The sequence below is a fragment of the Typha latifolia genome, chromosome 1 (genome assembly GCF_019914945.1).
Source record: "Typha latifolia isolate L0001 chromosome 1, TyphaL0001v2, whole genome shotgun sequence".
Taxonomy (NCBI): domain Eukaryota; kingdom Viridiplantae; phylum Streptophyta; class Magnoliopsida; order Poales; family Typhaceae; genus Typha; species Typha latifolia.
Window position 1 is genome coordinate 1811414 of NC_133086.1, and position 27829 is coordinate 1839242.

At 36.3% G+C, this 27829-nt stretch overlaps 5 protein-coding genes across 5 annotated transcripts; 2 read left to right on the forward strand and 3 right to left on the reverse strand.

Annotated features, from left to right (window-relative positions):
- Positions 1 to 721: 721 nt before the first annotated feature.
- Positions 722 to 6605, reverse strand: LOC140797150 (3beta-hydroxysteroid-dehydrogenase/decarboxylase). The gene is made up of 12 exons (XM_073150424.1): positions 6072 to 6605; positions 4818 to 4907; positions 4570 to 4703; positions 4323 to 4493; positions 3841 to 3963; positions 3692 to 3771; positions 2715 to 2913; positions 2316 to 2412; positions 2064 to 2238; positions 1446 to 1602; positions 1244 to 1310; positions 722 to 1083 (listed from the first exon to the last, which is right to left on the reverse strand). The coding sequence occupies exons 1-12, from the start codon at positions 6340 to 6342 to the stop codon at positions 950 to 952; spliced, it is 1698 nt and encodes a 565-aa protein (XP_073006525.1). The 5' UTR covers positions 6343 to 6605; the 3' UTR covers positions 722 to 949.
- A 4219-nt stretch (positions 6606 to 10824) lies between these two features.
- On the forward strand, positions 10825 to 12801 carry LOC140783374 (protein TIFY 10a-like). Its single transcript, XM_073130251.1, has 5 exons — positions 10825 to 11408; positions 11550 to 11685; positions 11886 to 12172; positions 12266 to 12323; positions 12430 to 12801. The coding sequence occupies exons 1-5, from the start codon at positions 11267 to 11269 to the stop codon at positions 12566 to 12568; spliced, it is 762 nt and encodes a 253-aa protein (XP_072986352.1). The 5' UTR covers positions 10825 to 11266; the 3' UTR covers positions 12569 to 12801.
- A 1211-nt stretch (positions 12802 to 14012) lies between these two features.
- On the forward strand, positions 14013 to 19788 carry LOC140781987 (oligouridylate-binding protein 1B-like). The gene is made up of 12 exons (XM_073128303.1): positions 14013 to 14388; positions 14730 to 14791; positions 14923 to 15025; positions 16047 to 16123; positions 16203 to 16264; positions 16380 to 16467; positions 16648 to 16723; positions 16816 to 16846; positions 17056 to 17175; positions 18384 to 18469; positions 18628 to 18801; positions 19191 to 19788. Exons 1-12 carry the CDS (start codon positions 14269 to 14271, stop codon positions 19464 to 19466), a joined length of 1275 nt encoding a protein of 424 aa, XP_072984404.1. The 5' UTR covers positions 14013 to 14268; the 3' UTR covers positions 19467 to 19788.
- Positions 19789 to 20162: 374 nt separating this feature from the next.
- On the reverse strand, positions 20163 to 21315 carry LOC140781997 (FCS-Like Zinc finger 13-like). The gene is made up of 2 exons (XM_073128314.1): positions 20884 to 21315; positions 20163 to 20752 (listed from the first exon to the last, which is right to left on the reverse strand). Exons 1-2 carry the CDS (start codon positions 21267 to 21269, stop codon positions 20551 to 20553), a joined length of 588 nt encoding a protein of 195 aa, XP_072984415.1. The 5' UTR covers positions 21270 to 21315; the 3' UTR covers positions 20163 to 20550.
- Positions 21316 to 25289: 3974 nt separating this feature from the next.
- Positions 25290 to 25811, reverse strand: LOC140795502 (ethylene-responsive transcription factor ERF018-like). Its single transcript, XM_073148111.1, has one exon. It carries the CDS (start codon positions 25809 to 25811, stop codon positions 25290 to 25292), a length of 522 nt encoding a protein of 173 aa, XP_073004212.1.
- Positions 25812 to 27829: the final 2018 nt, after the last annotated feature.

Below are 27829 nucleotides of genomic sequence, written 5' to 3' on the forward strand. Positions count from 1 at the left end.
CAAAAATAGAACGACAATTAATAACTCAAAAGAGAGAAATATTTATCGAAAACATTATATTCTGCTATCATTATGATTCACACCAAGATATTTACGACCATGCATTTATCTTTTAATACATCAAAAATACTTTAGTTAATTTGACCCAGACAATCTTTTACTTTTAGCTTAATTTAAGAAAAAAAATTAAAGTTTTTAAAGATATTAAGATAATTTTACACGAATAATTCCTTCACCTCATCTATACGCTAGCTAACTACTAAGAAACGGATGTTTTTGAAACGTTCCAAGGAAAATACAAAAATCGAATGATAAATATTAAATGTGAATGATAATAAAAATAAAACAAGGTGTTTTTTTTATTGATTTTATGTACGCTAAAACCATGGCCCTTAGAAACAGTAGTGAGCCATTAGTTTGATGAAAATAAAACCATAAGATATAACTTTTGAAAGTTGCAAACTACAAGAATAATTATGATAAAAGTGAACTAGAAAGTATTGACTTAAAAAAAATGTGGACATCTTTGCAAACTTCAACAGTAGAATCAATTCCTATAGAGGTTCTTTTTGTTTTTTCCTCTTATCAGATTCCTCAGAACTCACAAGATATAAATCCCCTGCAGGATTACTGCCAAACCAGATTAACAACGATGATGGTTATGTCAAAATTTCTTCCACAAAAGAATATGTTAAAAAAAAAAAACTCTTGAGAAAGTAACTAAATATCCAGAATGTGTCTCAAACTGACGATAGATTGAATCCATATTATAAACCTCAACTAAACTAACGCTGCGATGACATGAGAACTAGTACAACCGGCCAATTTACAGCATAAGTGCCAATTGATGCAAAATTAAGTGACAAATGGACAGCATAATTGTTAAAGTTACATGATGTACTTCCAAACCTGGATAGAATCTTGCTCTGCTTGCCTTTGCTTGTCCTGATCAGTTCCTTGAGAATTTTTGGGTAGCATTGGACTTCAATTTCAAAATGTAGGACGAAGCATCTTCAAAGAGATTGTCAATGGAATCCTCCCATTTTTCATAAACATAGAAAGCAATAAAAAATACAGGGATTCCTGTAGCATGAGAGTAAACCAAAATTAGACGATTATCAAATACTCAGCATTCTCATCCTAATGCATCCGATACAACTACCATGTGCTGCAATGTTAATGTTCCAACAGAAGTATCAAATACACAAAATGAAATTTACAAAAGATAGAAGGTTATCATTACCTATTTTAAATGTGGTCTGCAATGACATGGCTCCAAGGACATTGAGAACAAATAGGAAGCAAATTGCCTGTTAATATCAATGCCAGAAAGAAAACAATAAGAACCAGAAAGTATCGAACTATAGACAGGTTCTATAGATCACTTGTAAATCAGTGAAGAGGACCCTATATGATGCAATAGACTAAAGATGGTAATGATGTACCCTAAGAAATAGTAACCAGTCCTTTCCCTTGCAAAGAGATTTTATTACGCCAACTGCAGAATTCCATGAAGAACAGACTGAACATGCAATATGTTGTGCTTTCACTTCTGACACGTGAAAATTTGAAGGTTGAAGTTTCTCTATATTGTAACCAAGTCTGCAACCACAATGTTCAACATGTCACAATCAGTACAAAGGTGTTAAGTGGTCAAATTCTCAACACAAGACAAGGACGAGACGGAACTGTTTAGAAAGAAAAATGCAATCAAAATATATTCTTGTCATAATCTACTTCTATGCAACTATTCTGCCAAGTTAAAAGGATACGAAGAGTGCAGAGAAGTATGTACTGAAATGCATGTCTTCATGTTGCTACAAGATAATAGAGCAATATCTTACACCATACCGCTGCATCACAGAAAGATTACTTTGAATGGTGGAAACTTGTCTTTACAGTTTGTAAGTTTTAGAAAGTATCAACCTACTTATCATTATGAACAATATATACTGGATTTGCATTCAAATGTCAACTTCTACTTTGTAAAAGCCGTGGAAAGGTTATGAATGGATGCAACCATAAGATGCAGGTAAAATACAGAAAGAGAGAAGTATCCATACATTCTGGTAGGTAACATCCCATGAATGAACAAGAATAATGCAGTTAGTGAGAGAAGCTTTGCCATCGCCGTAATAAAGGTATATCCACATGAAAATAAGTGGTAATACATCGCAGCCAAGAGTAATAGTGTTGTGACCGTCTGTTTCTTATCCTTCCAAAGAACTGTCTTAGCAACTGAAGGAGAAATGTAACTTAATCAGAATATTATAATTGGAAAAACTAAAATGCATACAACTCTAGAGCATCCCTACTTTTCCCATCTCCAAGATAGATGGAAGCTTTAGATATTTTCCTTTGCGGCTGAGCTCTTAAATGAGAATATGACTCAATAGTCCTCTTCAGGCCCTCCTACAATTTTCAACAATAAGAAAGAGCAAATGCAAATTGCAATATCAAAAATGACAATTGCTAAGGCATGGGGCAGAAAATAATTTGAGTAACATGTATAGTGCAATGCCAGTGAGTGGCTGGTCATTTTCTATGCATAGCAGAGAACAAGGTGAAGAGTTGAAATATTGACCTAAACAGATGGAGACCTGCACAGGATCAGAAGCAAGATACAGCATGTAGTTTGCAATTCATGTCTTGAAACTCTAAAACAACTACTAGGCCACAAAACAATAAACTAAATGCAATTTCATGTTAAGAACCTTAAGTGTCACAATAGGCTCATAACCAAGCTGGTCTTTAGCTTTTGCACAACTGAATGTCCTGTTGCATGTGAGAAGTCTAATTCTTGAAGGTGTCAGTTGGGGCACACGCATTCCATAGCGAGAGAACACCCTGTATGTCCACTCTACTGCATGGGCCACTGGCATAATAACAGAGAATGGAATTTTGGTTCCAGGCCTGCAACAAAGTAAGAAATAAAAATCAGTGTCATATCTAATAACAATACAAAACAACAAAAGGAAGAGAGAGAATGTGATAGGATCTAATGGTACAAAAATGCATCTCGATTATTTTGGAAGCAACCCAAATAGAACTTCCACATAGATTGATCTCTTTCTGCCATAATGTTCAAATTAAGCTTTATCATGCCTTAATTTGAGGGTGCATTTCTGTTGGCTCTTTATCTTATGGATGCCTGATAGATTAATGCAACTCCATGGAACAAGAAATTATCACCCTACGATCCATATAGTCCCATTCTCTGATGGAGCAATTAGATAGTTCTCCATAGTGAGCTTAAACAATGAGCAATCTTCTGGTTTTCCCACCTGCCGACCAGCCTCGTAGTCACAGAAGATCCCTTTGCCCCGAATTTGCTTTGGCCAACAATTTGCTAATAATATCAAGAAGGTTGGAATCAAGTTCACAATTAGCTATAATTTTGCTTCAACATCCAGCCTTCCCAAGTTTGACTTGGCGCTTGATTGCCAACCCAGTGACAGAATATATAATTCTAAAAGGCCTTCATCCATCGATGATTGACTGCGTGTCATCTAATTCAGAATATATGACATTGCTTTGGACTTCCTAACTTCACTAGTAACCCAGCATAAATCTAAAGTTCCTGAGCTAACTGCTAAGGGCAATACCAAAGACATTATCCAATCAAATAAGCCTAATCAGAGAATTACAATAACACAACAGACAAGTTGCTAATGGTATAAGTTGCATTCACCTTTCATATCCAAGACCTTCTATAATAAGTGAAATGAACTCCCAGAATTTGATTGGCTCCATATTTGTTATGAAATAGGCCTGTGTATCACCATGTTAGGAATATCTTCGAGAGAGGAAAGAAAAACACAATACAACAAAAAAGGGTACCTGTCCTGCTGCTTTATTAGTGCCCACTTCAGAGGCTAGAGTTCGCTCAGCACATACATGGCCATATGCCACATTTTCAACATATGTGAAGTCATAGACATTGTTCCCGTCACCAATAATAAACTGAAAGTGATGAAAGCAAATTATATTAGATAGCTTGTAACAGAAGAAAGTGTTTTGCAGTCCGAGATTACCTAAATGAAACATCAAACCACAGGTTTCTTTAAGAAAAAAAAATGCATATAAGAACACATCTAACAAAGAATTTCCCAGGTACAAATATCAGTCCTTTGAACCGGTCCAAACAAAGTTAACGTAGGATAGGAAATGATTAATGACAATATATATTCCAATAGAATACAAACTATATGACAAGTAGGGACAATACAAGAAACCTTCGTGATGGAACTGATATTAGGATGACAGATAACTTCTTTAGATCGCAATATTGAAAATTTGAAATAATAAGATAACATCATTACCTTTGATTTCCCAGCCCTTGCAGCAGCAACTAGTGATGGTACCAGAAGCTTATCACCAGGACCGAAGATGCTACTCGGACGTATGCAACATGTGAGAAGTCCATTTCTTCCATTTGCCTTCATCACCTGCTTTTCTCCTTCTGCCTTGGTCTCCGAATATGAGTCATTGAACTAGAGAGAGAAGTATCTGAGTAAGACAAAGCTACACTTCCGAAATATTACAAATACAACCTGACATTCCATTGACCTTATCTGGATATGGCATTGATTCCTCCCCATTGAAAATTCCATGAACACCATCGAAGACAACACTAGGTGAGCTAGTATAGATAAGTCTCTTAATTTTGCATTCAAAGCAAGCATCAATGACATTCTTGGTACCTGAAAAATGCAAACAGTACTTTATAAAGTTCACCTACTAGTATGGCTACTTGTAATGATGTGTACTACTAGCATCAAAACCAGTTGTAAAACTGGGATAGAAACTGAGTTGACCTTCGACATTGACAGAGTAGTGAAGTTGATAGTTGTTGATGGATGAATCAGGAGCAGCCATGTGGAAAACAACCTCTGCGCCGTTAAGTGCTGCATAACAAGACCATAGAAGAAGGTGTTAAATATGACAGGATAAGTCCAACACACAAGTGTGGCTTACAATTTATTCTGATAGACAAGTTTAATGTGTAGATGTAGTTTGTAATGAATTTGGATGCTTAAGGCTAGCATACAAGTGTGTCTTGCAATGAATTTCTGATGTGTAAGTTCAACATGCAAGTGGGGTTTGCAATAAATTCTAATGCATAAGTCTAACAAGCAAGTATAAATTGCAATATGAATGCAACACTACCTTCAAGAATGATTAATCATATACCAACTCTTCAAAGCCAATTTTGAATGTATCTTATAAAATATGTAAGTCCATAGCCTCCAAAAATTGACCTTATCCTCTAATCTATATATTTCACAGCACATATTCGCCAAAGTCGGTACTAGTAAAGCACATCAGCATATTCCCGGAAACCCTATAGGTATGAATCATATCATAAACATAAAATTACCATGGTAGATCTAATATGCTATTTGAAAGGGGAAAAAACAGATTGAGAATGAAAATGGACATGGCATTCAATGAACACCATGCCACAAATGCAAAAAGCACCACATAAGCACCTCTTGAAATAAAGGGATGCATCTCTTGAATGGTCTTTCATCAAAAGCATCCCTCCATTAGAAATGAGAAGGGCACTAGGTCTCTTCTTCTGTGGTAACATCTTCCACAAAAAAAGGCCCTTATAGGATTTCTAAATTTGTTCTACAAATCATCATAAAATGTACAACGTTCAGACATCAATCCACTATCTAATCTCAGAACCAAAATATGAAAATGATAAACTACCACAAATCTAGTAAAACCGAATCCTTAATCGAACTAAGACAGAAAAAAAAATCATAATAAATCATAATAATATTTTCTACTAACAAACAATAAGTAAATTTTCTCGATAATATGTCAATTAGTTCTAGAACCGGAAGCTAACATACCCAAATAATTAAACGGTTCCAAAAGTGAGATTCGGAACACATTACACAAACCCAAGGTAAAAATGCTTCAAAAGCAACAAAGAAGCCAGGATCGAAGTAATAACTTATCGTTAAGCAAAAGAAGGAACTTATTTTTATGCATGTCGCTCCAAATTAGTTCGAGTATCACATACCGTTACAGCTGGATCAAGATCGAATCTTTCTTACCTTTGACGACTTGGGCTTTGTTGCGGAGATCTGCGGAGACGTAGGCAGCGCGACCTGATCGGATGCCGGCACCGAGGACGCCGTCCTCCTCGTGGGGTTCGAGCACGATGGAAGGGCCCAGATCGGCTACCCGCACCCACCATTCCTGCGAGCGGAGGAGCATCTCAACGAGGTGACGCGCAGCGAAACCCCGACCACCGGTAACCACGCACCACCTCTCGCCCCCGCCTTCCGCCATTTCTGGGGGCCCCTCTTTGGTCTCCGTCTGCATCAAATTCTCAAAGAGAGAACACCAAAATAACCAAATTTCCCAGCGGCAACAAAAGAATTCAAACTAAATCCACCACAAAATCTCAGATTTATTCTCCTGCGGATCAAAATCTCAGCTTCCTTTTATCTCCCAACGGCTCGAATCTGCCGATCTCCTTCGTTCATCACTCGATCGCTTCACCAGTCCACAGTCTTTTTAGCTCTCGGATTGGATTGCATTGCATTAATTTGGTGCGGTTAGGCGGTTAGCCTTGGGGCCGACCCGATTCGCGAATCGACCTCCATTAGAATATTATATTGGGCTTTTCGGATTGGATCGGGTCAGTTTCCGATATATCCATATTCCTGCGATCGGATTCGGATCTAGATTACCATTTCTATATATATTTATTATACGCACTTAATACGAAGGAAAGAAATTATTTCATCTTCTAACACGGTGGAAGTACACAAGCTAGTGAGAGTCCCAAGCTCCAATAAAACAAATTTTTGTTTAACTTTACTCTTGTATTTATATTTATATATATATATATATAGCGATAATATGTGCTAGATTAATCCTTTGTAAATATAACACTCAAAATGATTATAAAACGGAGTGAAATTGAGGCAATTTTTAATTATTTTGACAATTCCATTAGGGATGCGGAGTATGTCGATCATAATAAATCGTAGTACCTGAGCATTATTTGGTTTGCACATAAAAAATATTTTGAGTTTAAGTTTAGAAGCATATCTCAAATGCAAATTAGGTACTTCTACAAATTTATTCATATTTTATTATTTAATTATAATATAAATGAAATTATAATAATTACTTTGAAGAGGTTTATATAATATAAATTTTTATTTAACTGTGAATAATTATCATCAATAAAATTATTTTAAGATTAAAAAAAAACTAAATGCCCTCGTAGAGATATTGTGAACCTAAATAGGAGAAGTAAGATAAATAATTATATATTTTTTGCTAGTCATTTTTAATAGATATCAAGTGTTTTAAATCAAAATTAGTAATGTGATCACAAAATCGAGCCTTTCTAAAGAGATGAGAGCACCAAAATGGAGGAGAGCAAGTAGCCTAGGGTTCTTGCTGTGGAAAAAGAGAGTAGAAAAGAGTTAGATATAGTTTGAGAAGAAAAGGTGCATTAACTTTATCACACACTTATAATTGTGATGAAATTTTATATATAACTTATCACGTAATTTATTGTATGTAATATTTAACAAAAATATTTATTTAGTACCTATTTTCTGCGGCTTAGTGTTACGAATCAAATCTAGATCGATTTGAATGTAAAAAAAATTATAAAAATTTAGATGGTAGTTTTGTGAGTTAACGTTCTAATGGCTCTAGTTTCACCTAAATCGAAGATTGGAATGAAAAAGTAAAAAAAAAATAGTGGAGATGGGTCTAAATATAGCAGAGCGATAAATATCTGATGTTGTGGCAGTCGTTGGAGGGTGGCAGACGACCAAGGGTGGCAGACGACCAAGGGTGGTGGTGGACGGTCGTAGGGTAGAGTGGCTGCTAGAGGAAGGTGGTGGCTAAGATTTGAAAGCTTTTGTGGTTGTAAGGCTATAATCTACTCATAGAAAGGTAAAAATAATCTAACGACAACGATAAAACAATAAATACGGTAATAAGAAAATGACTAAACTCAATTAATTTTTAATACTTAGATATTTCGATGCTTAAGAAGGAACCTAACCCATATATATATATATATATAGGGATAGATGATTACAACGAGTTCCACTATGACTAGCCCTAAAAGTTGACACGATTTAAATTAGCTTAAAGACTTACATGACTTAATTGGATTTGTTTTAAAGACTTACTTGATTTAACTAGAATTGTCTGAAGGACTATCATAACTTATTTCAACTTGCCTTAATGACTCATATGACTAAACTAAACTTGCATAAAAGGCTTACATCATGAAATAATTAAAAAATAAATAGACTCGATCAATCGAGTCCAATATCTCTGTGAATTGATCCGATCAGACCCAGTTCACATCACTTAGCTTTTAGAAAAATTATTTCGAAAGAGCTAATTTATATCCATAAATAAAATAAAATCTAGATCCACAAATTAAAGAGGATAATATCCTCCACAAAATATTGGTCTATTCACACTAAATTTTCCACTAATTAAAATATAAATTTTAGCAATATTAAACAATTATACTGGATGAGCCCATTTATATCCACAAATAGAATAGAATAAAATAAAATCTAGATCCACAAATTAAAGAGGATTAATATCCTCCACAAAATATTGGTAAAATTTTCACTAATTAAAATATTATTTCTAGCAATATATCATTTAAAACGGACTGATATGCATTTAGCTTATATCATACTTACATACATAAATTTAACAGTTGGTGTGCGTTAGGAAGCGTGCATCATCCATTCATTCTTATCTATAAATGACTTCTTAATTAATAGCGTGATTCATGAACAACCTTTTAAAGCATATGGTATGGTATAGTATCTTAAATAGTTGGTTGTCGATTGTTGTAAGTTTAATCATAATTGGATAAGATCTGACAAAATTTTGACACACTTAAATATTAGTGTAGTGCTGTCAATCTAGCTCCTTGTTATTTGCATTATAGTGTTTACTTGTATACTAGTATACTATATAATATATTATACTTGATGTGGCAAATTTAAAATTAAAATAGTGGTTTGATAAATAATAAAAATACTATTTATAATGGATGAAAAAATAGAAGAAAAAAAACGATTGAAATGATAGTTGATTAAAGTAATGTCATGGCTAAAGTAAAATATTAATTACTAAATATAAAAATATTAGATTAAAGGGGAGAGAAAAGAGAACTGACCTCTTGACCAAACTAGCCATCTTTTAAAACTTATGTACCTAAGTAAACTATACATTAAACTTAACATCAAAATGAGTCTGTGCCACAATGCCACTATTCACTGTAGTCCTATGTAAAACGTTAATCAACATTTTAGATTAAAAAATAATTAAAAATTGAGCGTTTTATTAGAATGGTTTTTTTAAAAAAAATTAAAAATAAAATTTAGAGGAGTTACGATCTTTTTTTATATATTTTTTTCAATTCTAATCACAGCGGACCATGAGAGTCACTATTATTTTAGGTTTATGGATTTTTTTTTTCACGCATTCACAACTAAATATTTTATTACTAAAATGGATTTTTGAATACAAAGTTATGCCATTACAAGCTTTTTTTAACATTTATCTTTCTCGACGTTCAATAAAGATTTAATTAAAATTATTACATTTGTTTTTCTTTTATCTTTATAATGACATATTATATGCCCAAAATAAGTTATTGTTTAGAAAGTTAAGATTTGCAAAAGCGAGTAGTTCAGCGTATTAATAAGATGTTGAATAGTTTAATGCTTTTAACGTAAAATGTTAATTTTTTAGTATTTTATATATATATATATATATTATTTGTTCCTAGTAAAGCGTTGAATTTTTCAGTATTTTTTTTTAATAAAAGCGTTAATCATATACCACATACTAATCTAATTATTAATTTAGCGCTTCTAATCATATTACTTTACCACTATGTATTTTTTTTAATAAAAGCGTTAATCATATACCATCTTCTAATCATATTACTTTACCACTATGTATTTTAAAAACTCTCAAATTAGTTTCTATACTCATTATTAAAGTGAGAATATTAATTTTTCTTTTAAATTTAACTAAACGATATCAAAATGTTTAAAACACTCCTATTGTATTTGTTAGACAAGATATGCCGGTTTCTAAAATAAAACTGCTAAATGACTAAAATAGTCATGGTGCTCTATTAAATTTGATAGAAAAATTAATAATATTATATTAGTCATATTTAAAAACAAATTAATTTAAGATTTTTTAAAATACAGAGAAAATAAAGTAAATTTAGATTATTATTAAAATACAATTTAAATATTATATGGAATAAAAGGAGAGAAAAAAAAATGAGTTAGTAAATTAGAAAAATTGAAATTATTATTAATTTTTAGATTATAATAAGTAGACTTATCCCCCAAAAAAGTGATTCATATTTTACAAGTAAACTGGGCCTAGAGTTAATATTTCACACTAACCGTGATATATATATTATAATGATATATTACTTGTCCGTGGTAGCTGTCGGGAAAATTTTTCAGCACGCGGTTTTGAAATAAACCCCACAAATCCTGCTGTCTGTCCTCTTATTTTCTTCTTAATCATATCGCGTTTACTCGGTCATGATTGACGATTTCTATTCTACATTAGAATTCTCTTGCATTTGCAACGCTATCTCCTCCCTCTTGTTTTTTAGTCCCAAACCAAACCTTCCAATTAATTTAATTATTCTTTGGTCCTCGTCTCCTCCTCGATCGACCTCGAGTCGAGGATCACACTTTCCTCCCTCTTTCGTGGTAGAGTGGGACTGTGGGACAGAGAGAAAGTGACTCGCTGTGTTTTGAAGCACGTGTTTTCGATGATTATGGGGAAAAGAAAAAGAAAAAGTTTAGATGAAAATGGAAATATTACAGAAGGTAGTGCGCAATTATAATCGAATATCACGGAAAAGATGGCAAACGTTTGAATTTATTATTTGGTGGGTGGGTTCGATTCATCCTCTCTCTTTCTCTCTCTCTCTTGCACATCTCTCGAGATTTGAGAATCACACCATTCTCTCTCTTTCTTGATGGCAAGGCGCGAGTTTTTTAAAGCACGTGTTTAAGACCTCAGAGAAGAAAAGTTTAGAGAATCACGTGTTTGAAAACGCGCGGAGAGGAGAGTATTAAGGACGAAGGCGATGATCATTCGAAGGGAAGGAGAGGGAGCGAGGAGAGATAATTAGGGTTAGGGTGTCGCATCCGTGAGGAATTTTTATTTTTATTTGTTTAAAAGAGGAGTTTGGAGGAGGATCATGGCGGATATGGCGCGGAAATCGAGGGAGAAGACCCACTTCGCGGTCACCTGTAGCCTCCTGAGCCAGTACATCAAGGAGAAGGGCACCATCGCCGACCTCGGCATCGGGATCGCCTCTCGATCTCACGAAATCCCCAAAGGTGAGACCTTTCGTTGTAGGTTCTTTGATCTTCGGTTGAAACTCCCCGTCTTTGAATGGAAATTTTTTTAGTTTTCCGTAGGTTAGATCATCAGTCGGAGGTGTTAATTCAAAATTTTCTTTCGAATGAATAATTTTGCAGATAGGAACGAGACCTATCGGCCGCCGACGACCATGTGTTTGTTTCCGGGCCTGGAGCTATCCAAGGAGAGCGAGGGGGAAACGACGGAAGGAGACGTTTCCCACCGGAAAGAAATGGAACTCTTCCCCCATGCCAGGTGTGTTAAATGTGACCCAAGTACCCTCTCCCAGTTATTCTTCTATAGATGGTCCTCCATATTTAATTTCATAACTGTCATGGACTGTAGCTAAATTCTTCTGTCGGTATGTTTTAGTTTTCTACAGATTCTGACACATTTATAACCAATTATTCACGTAGCAAATTGAGTATTTGTTGATCATCTTTAGACGTTTACAGGGAGCCAGAAAAGCCCCAACTGACCATCTTTTATGGGGGTAAGGTGGTGGTGTTCGACAATTTTCCGGCAGAGAAGGCCAAGGATTTGATGCAACTAGCAAGCAAAGGGAGCTCTTATGCGACGACGACGAACCTTGCCTACGCTCCCCCTTCCTCTGCCACCAGCACAGTCGTTGATCACTCTAAGCTTCCTTCCATCCAAAGCTCTGTGGTGATTTCTGCTCCATCTACTCCATTAGTCGGTTCTCAGATTCATACTCAAAGGCCAGGCCAACCTAGTGCTTCTGGTAGTTGATCTCCCCGTTGTTAATACCATGTCTTCTAGCTACCTTTGCAATCATGTGGTGATATTGATAATTGTTACAATCTCTCAATTGCAGACCTACCCATTGCAAGAAAGGCATCCCTTCATCGCTTCCTTGAGAAGAGAAAGGATAGGTATGCTGTTCTTGGCTAGATACTTGACTTAAAGTTGCTGAATTTTATAGTAGAGTTGTAAATACTGTTGTCTATCAAACTAAATCTTGAAACTTTGATCTTTTAGGCTGAATTCCAAGGCACCATATCAAGCACTCGTTTCATCAGAAAAGGCTGCTCCAACTAAGAAAGTGGAAGGCCGATCCTGGCTCGGATTAGGTTCGCAGGAATCCAGCCGAAGCTTCAGCCCGGAGTGCACGAGATAGGATTCCAGAGAGAAATTCTTAATAGGAGACAGGAGGAAGGCTCTTGCCATGGCTCGACTAGTCTAACCTTGTAACACTCTCATGGTTATGGGTGCCATGACCTGTAGAACTAAATGAATTGTTGTAGCTAATGACTAGAGTGGATTCTTCTTTGTTAATGGATGGTAGCTTGTGGCTGCTTTGTGAACAGCAAGAATTATACTAGATACATGATATATTCTCTTATTCTTGTCCATCTTTTCCTCTGTTGTAGATCTTAATTGATATTGTTGTTTTAGATCTTTCCAGTTAACACAGTTATCATTTTGTTCATTCAAATATCAAATAAGCCTGAGGCGAAATATAGATTCAGCAGAGTAATTCTTCCACCTAGTTATGATCATTGCTTGCTGCTCTCTCTTGTGGCGAAAGAGCAGTGCTTCTCATTCATGTAATTACCATCTGCTCACTCCTTGTACCCATCATTCAGAAATTTGTTCATGTCCTCAAGATGTGGATAAATCTTGTACAATTAGAAAACTTTTTGGAGTGTGAAAGAACAGCATGTGCCATTTGGAAGTACACTTATAATTATGTCTTTGTTGTCTTCCAAGTACAGATTAACAAAACAGGATTGGCACCTACCATATAAACAAAAAGATGGCATGCTCTAGATTAATGCGTTCTTTATGAACTAAATCATAATTAAGTAACTAAAATATTCTCTCGTTAGGATCAGGCCATATAATAGTTCAATGACTTGGTCAATAATGAGGAAAGGCATACCTTGAATGGGGCATTCAAAGGTCCCACTCCTGCCCTAAGACGCCAGAGAAGACTTGTTAGAATACTAGTGTAGTACAAAGGAAAGAGTTAGGCGTGTTCCTGGTGAACAAGCATGAACATGTGATAAAGTAGATGAACAATAGATGGTTGCATTATTAGTTGGTGCATCTTAAAAGTTTTACTATAAGTGCAAAATAAATATTTTATAGATATTAATACCTAAATCTTCTGAATTATCATCATGTTTCACACATCTCTCCTTAATTTTTTTTTTTATTAAATTAGACTCCCTGAACTATTGATAACATGTGAGTCTCCTAAATCCTAATATCATTGATGAAAAAGCTAAAAAGATCAAAATATATATTAAAAAGTAAAGAGTATTTTAGTAAACTAAATTTCTTTTTTTTAATATAAAATATAAAGATAAATATGCCATATAGCTACTCACGTGACTTGCATGTGACAAATTATGCGTGGCGAAAAGATAACAGAAGGAGCGTTTGAGATATTTTTATTAATTTAGAGAGAGCATATTAAAAACTTATATTTGCATGGTACACCCAGAAGCACTTCGAAATTTATATTGGGCCGGCCCAAAGTCCAGCCCATTTCTATCGTATATCGCGGGGACGAACTTTCGATCACATCTATGGTCTATCCTCCCCCTTGTGGGTTATGTCTCTATTTTTAAATACTTTTCCACACCTTTTTCCCCTTTCGAGCCTGCGCTCTCTTCCTTGTTCCTCTTTCTACCTCGATTTCGAGGGTTTTCTTCTATCCCCCCTCCTCCTCTCTATTTTTTTTTTCTTTCTTTGTTTTTTTTTAAATTTTGTTTTCTACCTCTCCCTTCGAAACCTTATCTGATCGACTTGTATCGGGTTGGATCGATTTCATCTATCGCACCTCAAGAAACCCTAGTTTGCGAAGCAAAGATGCAGCATCAGCAGCAGCAGCAGCGACTCAAGCAGCAGCAAGCCTTGATGCAGCAAGCTGCTCTTCTCCAGCAGCAGCAGTCGCTCTACCACCACCCGGGTCTCTTAGCCGCGCCTCAGGTCTACTTTACTCCAATTATTGTGGTTTTCTCCCGTGATTTGCTGCCCGGTTTGTCAAATTTAGCATCTTTTTTCGATTTCTCGAGGTCCTTGGGTTTTCCGTTTCGATTTTAGTTGGTTTGGTCTGTGGAGATAGTGTTTCCGCGGGTGGATTACCTTTTGTTTTGCAAAATTAGGGTTAATAACATTTTCTTTCTTTTGTTGCGTGTTTTTTTCTTAGTTGTCGGATCCTTTGTAGAACTTTCTGAATGTCCTCTTTTCTTCATGCTTGATTTTTAATATATCAAGGCTGTTTGGTTCTCTTCTCATAATTGCGTACACTTTTGCACTTCTATTCGCAGATAGAGCCAATCCTTAGTGGAAATTTGCCTCCTGGTTTTGATCCTAGCACATGCCGCAGTGTGTAAGTGCTACTGGGAATTTATTTATTTTATTAACGTATTTTTATTGTCTTGTTTTACATTAGTTTGACCTATTTTAAGCACAAATATCTTGAAGTGATGGTGACTTAAGTACTATTATGCTTTAATATAGGTATGTCGGGAATGTTCATGTTCAAGTTACTGAAGCACTACTCCAGGAGGTTTTCCAAAGTACTGGTCCAGTTGAAGGGTGCAAGCTCATCAGAAAAGAAAAGGTTTATCTTTTTCTTTTAGTTTGTTAATATATCTGAAACTTGCCTGCCTTTTCTTTGAGTGCAATGCTTGGAGTATAAATAATCATTATCTCTTTGTCAAGTTGCATATATCTCCTCATCACATACTTAAAATTGATCAAGAGTTCTGACATGCTAATTTTTTATGTATGTGTTCTTTATGACAATTATGTTTGTGTAAAGACATTATGGAAAAAACATTCAGTATTCCTGCATATGTCACTTCTGGGCAATCACTGACCAAGGCCATAGCAACCAGTGATAAGCTAATGGCATTTGTTATTTCTGGTCTTTTATTCTCTGTTTATATTTGAGTGCATTCTTATGATCAAGGTTCCAAAAATCGGTATATGGATCGGGATCGGCCGTCCAGAAAAACGATACTTATCGGCCGTATCGGCAGCCTGTATCGGATCGGACTATTTTAATTAAATAAAATTCTAAATATTATTAAAAATGTTGAGAAATTTCTAAAAATTTAGAAAAAATTATAAGAAAATAAGAAATAATAATTACTTACATATAAAGCCTAAAAAATAAAAATCTCTCTTCCTCCCTCTCTTCTTTTCTATTCCTCTAACTGTTAGTCTGAAATATTCATTCTCTTTCATACTTTTTTTTTCTATCTTTCTCTCTTTCTCTCTCTTTTTCTCACTCTCTTTTTTTTTAATCTTTCCCTCTCCTTCACTCTCTCTTCATTTTTTTTCTCTCTCACCCTAATTTTTTTAATCTCTCTCTCTCTCTCTCTCTCTCTCTCTCTCTCTGACAGCTGCTGCAGCTGTCACGGCAGCTGACAGCCGATCCCGGCTGGTTTCAGCCTGGATCGGGATCGGCCGAAACTAGAATCCTTGCTTATGATCTCTTGGTAATTTTCGGTACTATATGTTTTACCTGCTTCAATGGAAATCCGTCACGTCCATTTTAATCCTGTGTGATGCTTCTTCTATTTTGTTGTTAGATTACTTATACTATGTGTTTTTCTTGGTGGACTTAATTCTTGCAGTCATCTTTTGGTTTCATTGACTACTATGACCGCAGATCTGCTGCACTTGCTATTGTAACACTCAATGGGAGGCAATTGTGAGTAAAGAATATATTATTTTTGTTTATTGCTTGTTTTTTAACAATATTGTTATGGTTTCACAATGGTAAATTGCAGGTTTGGTCAACCTATTAAAGTGAATTGGGCATATGCTAGTGGGCAAAGAGAGGACACAGCAGGTTTTAGTTTAATAATTCATCTTGAAACTTAATTTGACTGCAACTTAATTACAGATTTTTTCTTTGAAATATTTTGATGTACTTCAGAATTGATTCAAATGGTTATTTCCCGCAGGACATTACAACATTTTTGTAGGGGATCTTAGCTCAGAGGTAACGGATGCCACATTGTTCGCATGCTTCTCTGTCTATCCTAGCTGCTCGTAAGCTTCTAATAAACTTCCTATCTGTCTTTTTTTTGTGATATAGCTATTTTGTGTGGTCACTACGTGTATTTTGTTCCTTTAAAAAGTAATAGATTGTCGTTGCTAAAAAGTGATAAGTTTGTCTACAGTCCTGCAATCAGCTATTTTCTTTTTTTTTTTTTTTTTTTTTTTTTTTAGAGATGCTAGGGTAATGTGGGATCAAAAAACTGGGCGCTCAAGAGGGTTTGGTTTTGTTTCTTTTAGGAACCAGCAGGTGAGTTGTTACTTTGAGATGTAACTCTCTGAGGCTTTGAAATCTTTATCTGCTTCACTGTTAATATATTGTTCTCATAATTCTTTTGGCAGGATGCACAAAATGCCATAAACGACTTAACTGGTGGGCTTTACAGCTTATGCATTAATATTTGCTTTTGGAAGTAGGAACTTGGTAGAGGGTTTTATACTATAGGCTCCATCTCCCTCCCTTTTTTCCTATTTTGGTTTATGAGGATGTGTCTTGATTGATGTGTATCTTTGTTATCTCTCCATGTATATATATTTTGATGATAGCATTCTTGACATTGAAGTGTTAAATTTACATTACAGGCAAGTGGCTTGGTAGCCGACAAATCCGTTGCAACTGGGCAACAAAGGGTGCTAATGCCAATGAGGACAAACAAAACTCAGATTCCAAGAGTGTGGTTGAGTTGACAAATGGTTCAACAGGTGTTTTCTTTTACCCCAGTCTTATGTAATTGATTAAATTCAAAAGAAATGCATTCTGGCATTGACTGGCCTAGGTTAGTTTGACATTATATCCATAATTTGTATTTCTATCTTTATCAATGCCTTGTTACCAAGGTTCGAAAAATCGGGATTGGGATCGGCCTTCTAAAAAAATAATACGTATCGGCTGGATCGGCCGTATCGGTCACCTGGATCGGATCAGACTTTTTAATTACATAAAATTCTAAATATTATTTAAAATATAGGAAAACTTCTAAAATTTTAAAAAAAAGTTTATAAAAAATAAGAAAATAAAGAAAGAAAAAAATTATCGTGCAATAAAAATTGAAACTAAGAAGAGATTTAAAAGAGAATTAGTGGAAGAAAATCAAACAAAAGAAAGAAAAACCATGATGTAGTGAAGAAAAGAGAAGAAAAGAGAAGAAAAAGGGAGAGAGGAAGAAATTAAAAAAAATTGAGAGAGAAATAAAAGAAATAAATTAAGAAATTATATACCAGAGTTCATCGGAGTTCACTGGAGCTAGATTTCTACGTAAGAGAAACAATAATTATATGTAAGGAGAGAAAAAAAGAAAGAAAAAGAGTAAGAGAGAGAGAGAGAGAGAGAGAGAGAGAGAGAGAGAGAGAGAGAGAGAGAGAGAGAGAGAGAAGGAGCGAAAGAGAGAAAGAGAGAGTTTGGATCGGGCTTGGATCAGAATCGGTGAACCGGCGAACCATGCTTTTAACTCTTTTCTTGTCTATGCCAAAAGCGTACTGGCATTTTTAGCTGGTCTTAGAGGTGGGCATTTTTCATGGAAACTTGTCAATTCGAATTGTGCTCATGCTGGCTTATGCCATTTGGAATAGGTTTTAGTGATGCACACTCATGAATAATTAATGAGGGGGTTGAAGTGATGAGAATAAGGAGGATGATGCTAATGATAACTATTGAAATTAAACTCCGTGTGTCCTAATTTCTCATTTATGTACAAAAGTTTGTTGTCCTTGAGTTTGATATGCTCTACTTTGAAGCATCTGTTCCAGCTTGTCTAGTTTTAATCTTGTATAGGCAGTTGTTACAGTTTATGTCAAATCTACCTTCTAGGGTTCTTGGTTTACTCGTGAAGCTTAAACAAATGCACAACATTTAAGTACTTCCAGATTTGTCTTTCAAGCTAATTAATATTTACTGTGAAAACGTTGTGCAGAAGATGGCCGAGAAAATGCAAATGATGACGCTCCAGAGAATAATCCACAATATACAACTGTTTATGTGGGCAATCTTGCTCATGAGGTAATGGTCTCTTCCACTCCCAGTCTTTTTCTACCTCCACATGTAATAATAGTTTCAGGTTTTCTGATTTGCTCCTTAATTCTGTAGATCCTTGTTTTTTTGTATTCTAGTCCATGATGTTCTTTTCTCTTCTTAATTTTCAAAATCAACAATAACAGGTTACACAGCTTGATCTCCATCGACATTTCCATGCCCTTGGTGCTGGAGTTATTGAGGAGGTTCGTATCCAACGTGATAAAGGGTTCGGTTTTGTGAGGTACAGTAACCACTCAGAAGCTGCCCTAGCGATTCAGATTGGCAATGGTCGCATTCTATGTGGAAAGCCTATCAAGGTACCATAAGTGATGAAGTAGAGATTTTCCTGTATTTACTGCATCCTTATTATCCTCGATATCTGTCTTGCTTTTCTCCAAAATAATTATTGGAGTGTTAATTTTACTACCTGTCCATCTTTTTAAGCATTCTAGAGTTATGCTCTTATGATACCCATTGGTTTCTGTAAAGAAGTGGTGCTTAAAACATCTAGATTCTTTTTGCATGATTGGAGTTGTAACTTGCTATACTAACATCTTTTAGAAGCTATCCTTGGCCTATTAAGTAAATCTGGGATAACTTGTGTTTTTTGGTTTTCTTCTTGGTTCCTTACCTTAAAAATGGATCTCTAGTAATATTTGGGGCACTCGTTTTCATGATTGCCTATGCTTTTTATTTTCGTTTCCAGTGTTCCTGGGGCAGCAAGCCAACACCACCTGGAACAGTCTCTGTACCACTTGCTCCGCCTGCTGCTGCCCCCTTTCCTGGTCTCTCAGCATCTGACCTCTTGGCTTATGAGCGCTCTCTTGCATTGAGCAAAATGGGTTCCACTGAGGTTCTGATGCACGCCCAAGGTCAGCATGCACTCAAACAAGCTGCAATGGGAATGGGTGCTGGAGCTAGCCAAGCTATATATGACGGTGGTTTCCAGAATGTTAGCGCGCAGCAGCTTATGTATTATTAGTGATTTGAGTTATTCCCCTGCTCTTACATATCTCTTTGGCAGTATTTGGGTATTTGCTTCTTTTCTATACTTTGTATTTCTAAAATATATTAACGCCATTGTGGTTTTCCCCTGCTTGCTTGAGATTGTACGACTTATTACTTCAGATATGTAATTGAGTGTTGTTAGGAATGATTAACCACTAGGGGAGCTTTGTTTTATATTTTATCCTAATTTTTGGGGTTTCCTTTTATTTTATTTTATTTTGTCTTTTTGAGGGTAATCATGGTATCTACATCAAGACATGTTCTCTTATGAGATTAAAGAATCTACATTATTAGCCTTTTTTTTTTGTCATATTGTCGAAACTGTATTTGCTTTACCAGTAATGTTGCAAAATTTCCTTCACTGGAAAGATTAGATAGATTTGATTTGAGGCTGGTTGTTTGAAGTGTTATTATTCACTTGGATTTGCAAAGTGTAGTTGGAAATTGTGATTTGTGGCTATGGCGATGCTATTATTTTCTTCTCGGCAAGTATGACAAAGGACAGGTAGTAGGCGATCTATGTTACATTTTTGTAGCTCTATTGTTTCTAGAAGTGGATGAAGGATTGATCTATTTGGTTTCCCTTATATGGTCGCTCTTACCATTCTCCACAAAGATGTAATCTGCAAAGCAAAGCTACAGTAGTAGGAGATTATTATAATACATCTAGTACAGTTTCAAATGGATCAAATCTCATTCACAGAAAGGAACAAATATTATTCCTGCCCTCTACTTACCATCTTTCATACTCGTGTCTGAATCCAGGGTGCCTTGTGATGTTGTTACAATACTCAAAATGGTCGTTAATTACATCTAAAATTGTTAAAATTACATCTTCATTTTCGTGTCCTTAATAAGTCTCCTACTCGTATGTAATGGAATCAACTATCCAAACGTTGCTATGAATTCTCAACTTGAGCTCCATTTTCTCCAACTCCAAGTTACAGATTAAACCTGCACGAGCTTACAAATTTTTTGTATAAATATTCCCCTTCTCAGGTAACAAACACATCATTCCCACATCCGCATCGATTCCTTGTTGCCATTCATCTCATCAATCAAATTCTGCAACCATTTGTGCGCTGATCACCAATTGACTGCTGTGCCTCAACGATCCCGGTAAAAAAGATCCGCCCACCGGAGTACGGCGACGTCGACATCTCCGACTGATTCGCCACTTCCGATCCACACTTTTCCTGGTACTCATCGTTCACGATCTGCCTAAATCTGCACTCTATACTACAAAATGCCTTCTCCCCTCTGCAATATCCAAAATAACAATTTACACCCCCACTAATACAAATATTACATTTTACACCTATAAAATTTACAAAAGTATTGGCACGTGACCATCTTTAGACCATCTTTAGTACTACAGAGTGGTAAATTACCTATACATGTAGATGTCCTTCCCTTGCAACCCCTTTCTACACCAACAGCAATAGCTAAGAAAATCTTCTTGTGAAGACTCTATATAATTATTCGTCATTTTTCCTCCCAATTGCTCTCCGCCGCCGGCGGCGGCGGCGGCCCTTGGAGAAACTATTGTGATCGGCGTTGTTACACGAGAATTAAGTTTGGGTTCGTCGCCATCGGCGGACTTCTCGAGGGCTGCTACGATGGCTAATCCGACTCCACCTGACTCGTGATTTTTCCACAATTTCAGCGAGTGTAAATTGCGGCCCAATGGGCTCGGGATGTCACCGGATGTCCGATTGCCGGAGTTTATTGGGTCCGGTAGCTTTCGGATCAATGGCCGAAATGCATGGACCACCATGGCTTGAGCTAGTGAGGAGAATATTAGAGAAACGAGAAACGAGAGAGAGAGAGAGAGAAAAGTAGAGTGGAGATTTTAGATATCTTCTAACCTTTATAGACGGTTAGACAAAAAAAAAGAATATTAATTTGGGAAATTTAATAATATGTATAATTATTGGGTGATGATTGGTTGGGGAAATCCAGGGACAAGTCTATGAAATGGTGGGCTGCTTCCGTGCGAGTCTAGATATTGGACAGTAGACCCACATGGACATCTAGATTATTAGACAAAGGGGATGTGATCTGAGGACACGTGTACTCAAAAGGTGCTACGTGTTGAGTTGGCATGACCTCGAAATCGATGAGGATGACAAGGACTCATCCAGCGTTATTTTTCGATGGCATATATGAATAGGTAACTGTGGATGAATCTTTAATAATAATAATACTCTCACGATAAATAAAAATTTTACTAACATGAAAGAGAAAATTCTTTACGTCTCCTTACCAATATTAAGTATTAAGCAGTAAGCACCCCCCAAAAAGGGTATAACCGTCAATTCGTCACTCGGATGTATCCGACTCCGACGACCTCCGCGACAACTTCTCTCGTGCTCCTGTTACACTTGGGATCCATCTGGTTGGACCCACGTGATACCCCGTGGGCTTCTTCACCAACGACACGTAACTACGTCAGGCAGTCGGACCCACCGCCCCCTTATCGCTGTGGGCCCCTGCCACGGTGGATTAGATTAACCGTGGGCGTTAGCTGTCCCAAGTCCTAAACCGCGGTCCCAATTGCATTGCGCCTCTTTTCAAGATTGAATAGAATTCAAAGTCACATTTAAAAAATAAAATAAAATAATAATAATAATAATAAAATTCCGCAATGAAGTTGTACGTTCGTCAACGAATAATAGACATTGCCCGCTGGTGAACTAAATTATGGAACCACTAGATCTTTAATGATACCTCTACACTCAACTTCGAGCACTAATTATTGATGGATATATATAATTTTATTATTTAGGGTCCATCAATTCACTATCTCAGATGCTGAGATGGGAAAAATATCTATTAGACGAAGGGCTAACCGTTTAGCCTTTAACTGGAGCATAGTGAATTCCACACACACAGAGTTAGTAAGACTATGTTTACTGCACTATACCATATTATGGGCCTTTAGATGGTTCAAAGTTTTGGTAGTAAACGTTAAATAAGCCCAACGTTGACTTAATCAGGGCCACGTATATTCCTTCCTTTATCTCAACGAAATCAAACTATTAATAAAAATTCAAACCCGATCTACTAGGAAAGTTGCAGAGGTGGTGATAAAAAGATGACATGCATGAGAGCCAAGGTAGGTGTGAAGTATACATCGCTTTGTTCCAACATGAAGCCCCACATAATATTCAATCCAATCAATCGTACTATTCTCTTTTAGACATAAAAATATATATGTATGACATTATGCTCACTATTTATAATAGAAGAACATTCATGAACGAAAAAACTATAATTAAACTTGGGAACTTTTCTTATTTCAATATACACATCACATCACATCACATTACATTCATAGGGCGTTTACTAAAACTTAAAAGCCATACCCCCAACGATTGGGTTTCCATTCCATCAAGGCATGTGGATCTGACTTAACTCGGAACAATTAGATCACGTTTAAGGTAAGTTAACTGTCACGAGGATAATTTGCTATGCATGTGTTTTTACGTTCTCCTTATTACGGCAGTTGTGTTTTTCTAGTTATATAGATTGACATCTTAACATTTTTAATTAGAGGAAGGATGACAAAAGACTAAATACCCTATCTTTGCCTCTTTAATTAATGAAGTCGTCGTCTCTCACCCTATCTGGTTCAGTGTTCGCTATCTTTTGGATTTTGATTAGATGCTCCCCTGGCCTCTGGCCTCTCTCTTGTTAGGGGAGTGGATAATTTCGTCTGAAGAGAACCTTAATTTCGGCTCCTTGACGTGTATATATATTTGTTCTACTTCCTTAGTGTCAATTAAGATCTTAAATTACACGCATAGAATTCGAATTCACATTGGTTTAGATGTGGGGTTCAATATTGGCCAAAAAAGTGTTCTCCTGATAGTTTTGGTTTCCTTGTCATCTTCAAAGCTATCTGTTTGATATGGTTAATAGACTAGATGATGGGCCCTGCTTTAATGCATTTACCTTTATGTATCAAAACACAGTCTCTTTCTATGTACTTATTTTACTAGTCGGCAATGAAATAGTATGTCCATGGAAAAATAGACCTTGTCTGCTAGCTAACTAAATATTTGGGAAGCGGTCCTCTATGGCGTTGGCCGGAGCTAACGATCGATGATGGTCGCAAAGTCTATCTATATCTTCGCTCCTCGGAGAACCAATTGGTAAAGGACCAATACAAGTTTCCTTGGATCTCTAATTTGACCCCCAACATACGATCTATACTTGGAAAGTGATGTTGTCTCCGATCATCGTATCAAAGCTTGAGAACAGCTATGATGTAAACCCGATTTTTTGAACCAATCGTTCATTCAAGAAATTATGAGTGTTTCTAGTGTCAATAAGTATCTTCACTATGTCGTTGATTCGAAGTGTTTTCAATGTGGCGAAATCAGTATAATTAAGCATACAAGAAAATCTCAGCGTGAACTTAAGTAAATAGACAGATGAATGAGGGAGGAGGACAATGATCTTGGTGGGCCAAGATTTTGGCTTGAGAGAATGAGAGGGAAAAAGATAAAAGATTGAGAGAAATGAGAGGTAGAAGAAGAGGCAATGTCATATTCATCAATGGTCCCTCAACTAGGTTGCTCTCCACACACATATATATTTGGAGGCTAAAAATAATTAAGCCCAGCCCCAAACAAATAATCAAGATATCCTAAGCGGACTGAACTTGATAATTAGGCATTTAAATGTCCTTGAGTAGGCATTCGAACACCTCAACAAAAACTGCTCTCGAATTTAAACATCGTTGGCCGGGCATTCAAACATCTCGACGATGTTGTGAAGCTAGATTGTTTGTACATTGATAGCCGGATGTTCGACAACCCAAGCTCGAAACTAGAAATCCTCTAAAGATAGCAAGGACTAAACATATAAAAGTAAATTAGATCAAATGAACCCAATATCCTCCGTGAGGTTACCTAATTAGACCTGTATTATATCATTGGTCCATCAAAGCATACTCTTTGATGATAAAAAATAAACCCATGAGCTTATTCTAGGTTAAGTATATTCAAACTCAAATTCAAATCCAAATCCAAATATCCTATTGTTTGAATAAAGTTAGAAATCTAACCATCTAAAAGGGAAGTAGCATAAGGTGACGAAAAGATACATAAAATGCATGAGACCCAAATGTAGAATAATATTTTGCTTTATTTCAAGAGGAAGATTCCTAGTATAAAATTTCTTAAGTTTTAGTAACAGTAAGATTGAGCTCTTAAGACTAAACAAGTTTATTTTATTTTATAGTAAGTGCATATTTTTTTATAATAAAAAATATATAATTTACACAGAAAATATGCACAAAAAATCTATTTTTACTATTTTAAAAATTAAAAAGTTTTTTCTGCACAAATGCTCTATGATTCTATGCGGTTGGTAACCTGATACATGTACTATGCAATCAATATATATATATATATATGGCATTCTCATTGCATGGCTTTATGCATGCGTACGTGTCTCTTATGATCTCTATATATATATATACCAAAGAAAATATCTTTGGACTTCGTATGAGATACTCATAATCATAAGCACACTCGTCACTCTTGTACGTAAAACACTACGAAGTTTGGAAATTTTAATACAAACATCACATAGTTTTCACATCCATAAGCGAACATATTGGGTAATTCCATTGTACGTGGGTTAACCAAAAAGCTTAGTTTCGTCTCTCTTTTTTTAATGAGTTGTATATCGTGATGATTGTTGACCTATCTACCGTTATTTACTAAAATAACGAACTCATATCGGACAAAAAAAGTAAACGAAAAGGTTGTCGGACTGTTGTAGCTCAGAAGTTCCAGAGACTGGGATGTGAATCGAGGACTCCACACCGATCCTCCTCCTCCTCCAACTCTGTCGTATTTTCCGGCGGCGTCGTCGCCGGCATAGCCTCGTAGAATAATCCCCTCACAAAATCGTCATTCGCCGCCGCCATTATGTCGATAAAGGAGTCGACCGCTGCCTGAGTCTCCGCCTGAGACGGCCGCGATGGCGGCAATGGCGTTGGGCGGTCGGCGTGTCTTGCTGCAATGGCTTGTATCTGGCGGTAGGAGAGGGAGGCCTGAAAGGAGGGGATGTCGGGGGGAAGATGCTGGGGGAAATTGAGGACGGCGGCCCGCCCTCGGAGGCAGAGGGAGGCGGCGTCGAAGGCTCGGGCTGCCTTCTCGGGGCTATCGTAGGAGCCGAGCCAAATGCGCGCCCGGCTGTGTGGGAGCCGGATCTCCGACGCCCATTTCCCCCACCGCCGCTTCCGCACTCCCCGGTACCGCACTTCGGCAGCCTCCGGCTGCCCACTTCCCGATGACTCCATCCCTGTGATTGGTCCTTAGTCCTTAGTCTCGTTACTTATAAATTGCTCCAAGTTTCTGGGAATGGAATTATGGAACCAATCTCGTTTGCTAGTAGTCGCTGCATATATATATATATATATATATATATATATTTATTTATTTATTTATTTATAACATTTATAAAATTAAGGTGGGTCTCCGAGCGCCCGGGGGGGCGGTGGCGGGCGAGGTTTGGGGTGTTGTGGTGGATAATAGGGATGGACAAGGAGAACTATAGAAATGGCGGTTGACAATGATCGGGCATGTGCTGACCAAGCTGGGAATAATTAGATCACATGAAGACAACGCACCAGGGCCAAAACGGTCCTTTTAAGTGAATATTAGAATGATATTTTTTTTAAAAAAAATCTCAATAATTGTAGTAACACATCTATAATTTTTTTTTTGTGTGACAATTAAGTACATAAAAATCTCAATTATTGCGTCACCGATTTTGACGGAACTGAAAAGGTCACAATCGGTGGGAACTAAATGAGAGTCATCACAGACATAAATAGTATATAGCACTGTTGACGAAGAAGTAGCTGACTTTATCACTCTCACGGCGCGAGATTAAGTTGTAGATAAATTTTGAGTATTCAGACAGCAAATTATATTACGTGTTAGCAGCGGCACATAAATAGATATATAGACACGACAATGTCTATTAACTGACACATACGTGGTGCGGCACATAACCATGCATACCGCTAACTTGATAGCTAGCACCCAAAACTTGACCCCAAAGTTCCGAATTCCCATTAAACACATATGAGGTACTCGAGTCATCCTCAGTTGCTCACGTATTTCCGCGTGGTATCCAAAATAATAAGTCAAAAATAATTAAAAAAATTTTAGGCCGAAATAAGTTTTTAGATTACATATCTATAATTTATCTGTTAAAAAAAACCCACACTGAGGCAATAACTAATACAGAAAAATTAAATAATAAATTTAGCTAGTTCTCACTTGCTTCTCGATAATTTCGATAATATCTATTAATTTTAAAAATATTACACTTAAGCACAAAGTCCAGTAAATATATCTTTTTACAATATAAGAGCAATATAATATAAAATATAATAATATAAATCATATTTAGATGATAATATATTAAATTTATAAATTTAATAATAAGAGTTCATCGATAAAACACGATCATAACTTTTTGCAACATATTCTCCTAGAATCCCAAATTTATAGCAATCAATAAGGAGTAATAAATAATTTAGCAATAATATCCCTCGTACATCTTAGCGACGCTATATATAATCAGTTATTTATAGCCTCAAAATAAGGACCTCGGTCGTAAGCCCATTCTCACATTCGTCACCTGTGTCGTCACGTACCGCTAGAGCTATAGCTCTACTTCATAATATCATTTTTAAGATCAACAAGTGTTCGACCATCGCACTCAATAGTAAACGCACACGTCTGTTCAAACCCAAAGTACAATGTACTTAATTGTCCTTTCAAGACTAACAATCCTAAACTTGTACTTATAATAATAGAGAAGAATAGGGACTGAGAGAGTACAGAAAGTACACCCAAATTCAAAATCTCGTCTGAAAATTTCAGATCAAATCCTATTCAAAAGGGATGGGAAAAAAAAGAAGGAAGACGGCACTGTATCCTCACGGCCGTCCCTTTTCTTTTCCCTGATGATGTTGCATTGTCAATGGAGTCACGCACGATATCGATTCCAAATGGTTGAGTAAATATGGGGTAACTATCAGAATGTGGCGAAGGATGATGGAAAATAATGACAGCAACATACTAAATGGTCGACTAAATATGGAGTAACTATTAGGACATGGTGTAGGATGATAGAAAGATAATGCTTACGGATAGCAGCATACCATCTCACCAAGATTCACTCCCAACTCTCCAGTTGAGACTGAAAAATTTATAACAAGGCTGGAGTTAGCCATAAATTCAATAGGTGAAATACTCTTGCTTCTTTATTTTTTTTTTCTCTTATTAGCATTCTATATAAATA

Coding starts and splice junctions, on each gene's coding strand:
- LOC140797150 (XM_073150424.1), bottom strand. CDS start 6,342: ATGCAGACGGAGACCAAAGAGGGGCCCCCAGAAATGGCGGAAGGCGGG. Junction 4,908..6,071: donor CAAAGCCCAAGTCGTCAAAG/GTAAGAAAGATT, acceptor CTTGTTATGCAG/CACTTAACGGCGCAGAGGTT. Junction 1,084..1,243: donor GCAGACCACATTTAAAATAG/GTAATGATAACC, acceptor CTCATGCTACAG/GAATCCCTGTATTTTTTATT.
- LOC140783374 (XM_073130251.1), top strand. CDS start 11,267: ATGGCGGATATGGCGCGGAAATCGAGGGAGAAGACCCACTTCGCGGTC. Junction 11,409..11,549: donor ATCTCACGAAATCCCCAAAG/GTGAGACCTTTC, acceptor ATAATTTTGCAG/ATAGGAACGAGACCTATCGG. Junction 11,686..11,885: donor GAACTCTTCCCCCATGCCAG/GTGTGTTAAATG, acceptor AGACGTTTACAG/GGAGCCAGAAAAGCCCCAAC.
- LOC140781987 (XM_073128303.1), top strand. CDS start 14,269: ATGCAGCATCAGCAGCAGCAGCAGCGACTCAAGCAGCAGCAAGCCTTG. Junction 14,792..14,922: donor CCTAGCACATGCCGCAGTGT/GTAAGTGCTACT, acceptor GCTTTAATATAG/GTATGTCGGGAATGTTCATG. Junction 17,176..18,383: donor GTTGACAAATGGTTCAACAG/GTGTTTTCTTTT, acceptor AACGTTGTGCAG/AAGATGGCCGAGAAAATGCA.
- LOC140781997 (XM_073128314.1), bottom strand. CDS start 21,269: ATGGTGGTCCATGCATTTCGGCCATTGATCCGAAAGCTACCGGACCCA. Junction 20,753..20,883: donor AAGGACATCTACATGTATAG/GTAATTTACCAC, acceptor TGGATATTGCAG/AGGGGAGAAGGCATTTTGTA.
- LOC140795502 (XM_073148111.1), bottom strand. CDS start 25,811: ATGGAGTCATCGGGAAGTGGGCAGCCGGAGGCTGCCGAAGTGCGGTAC.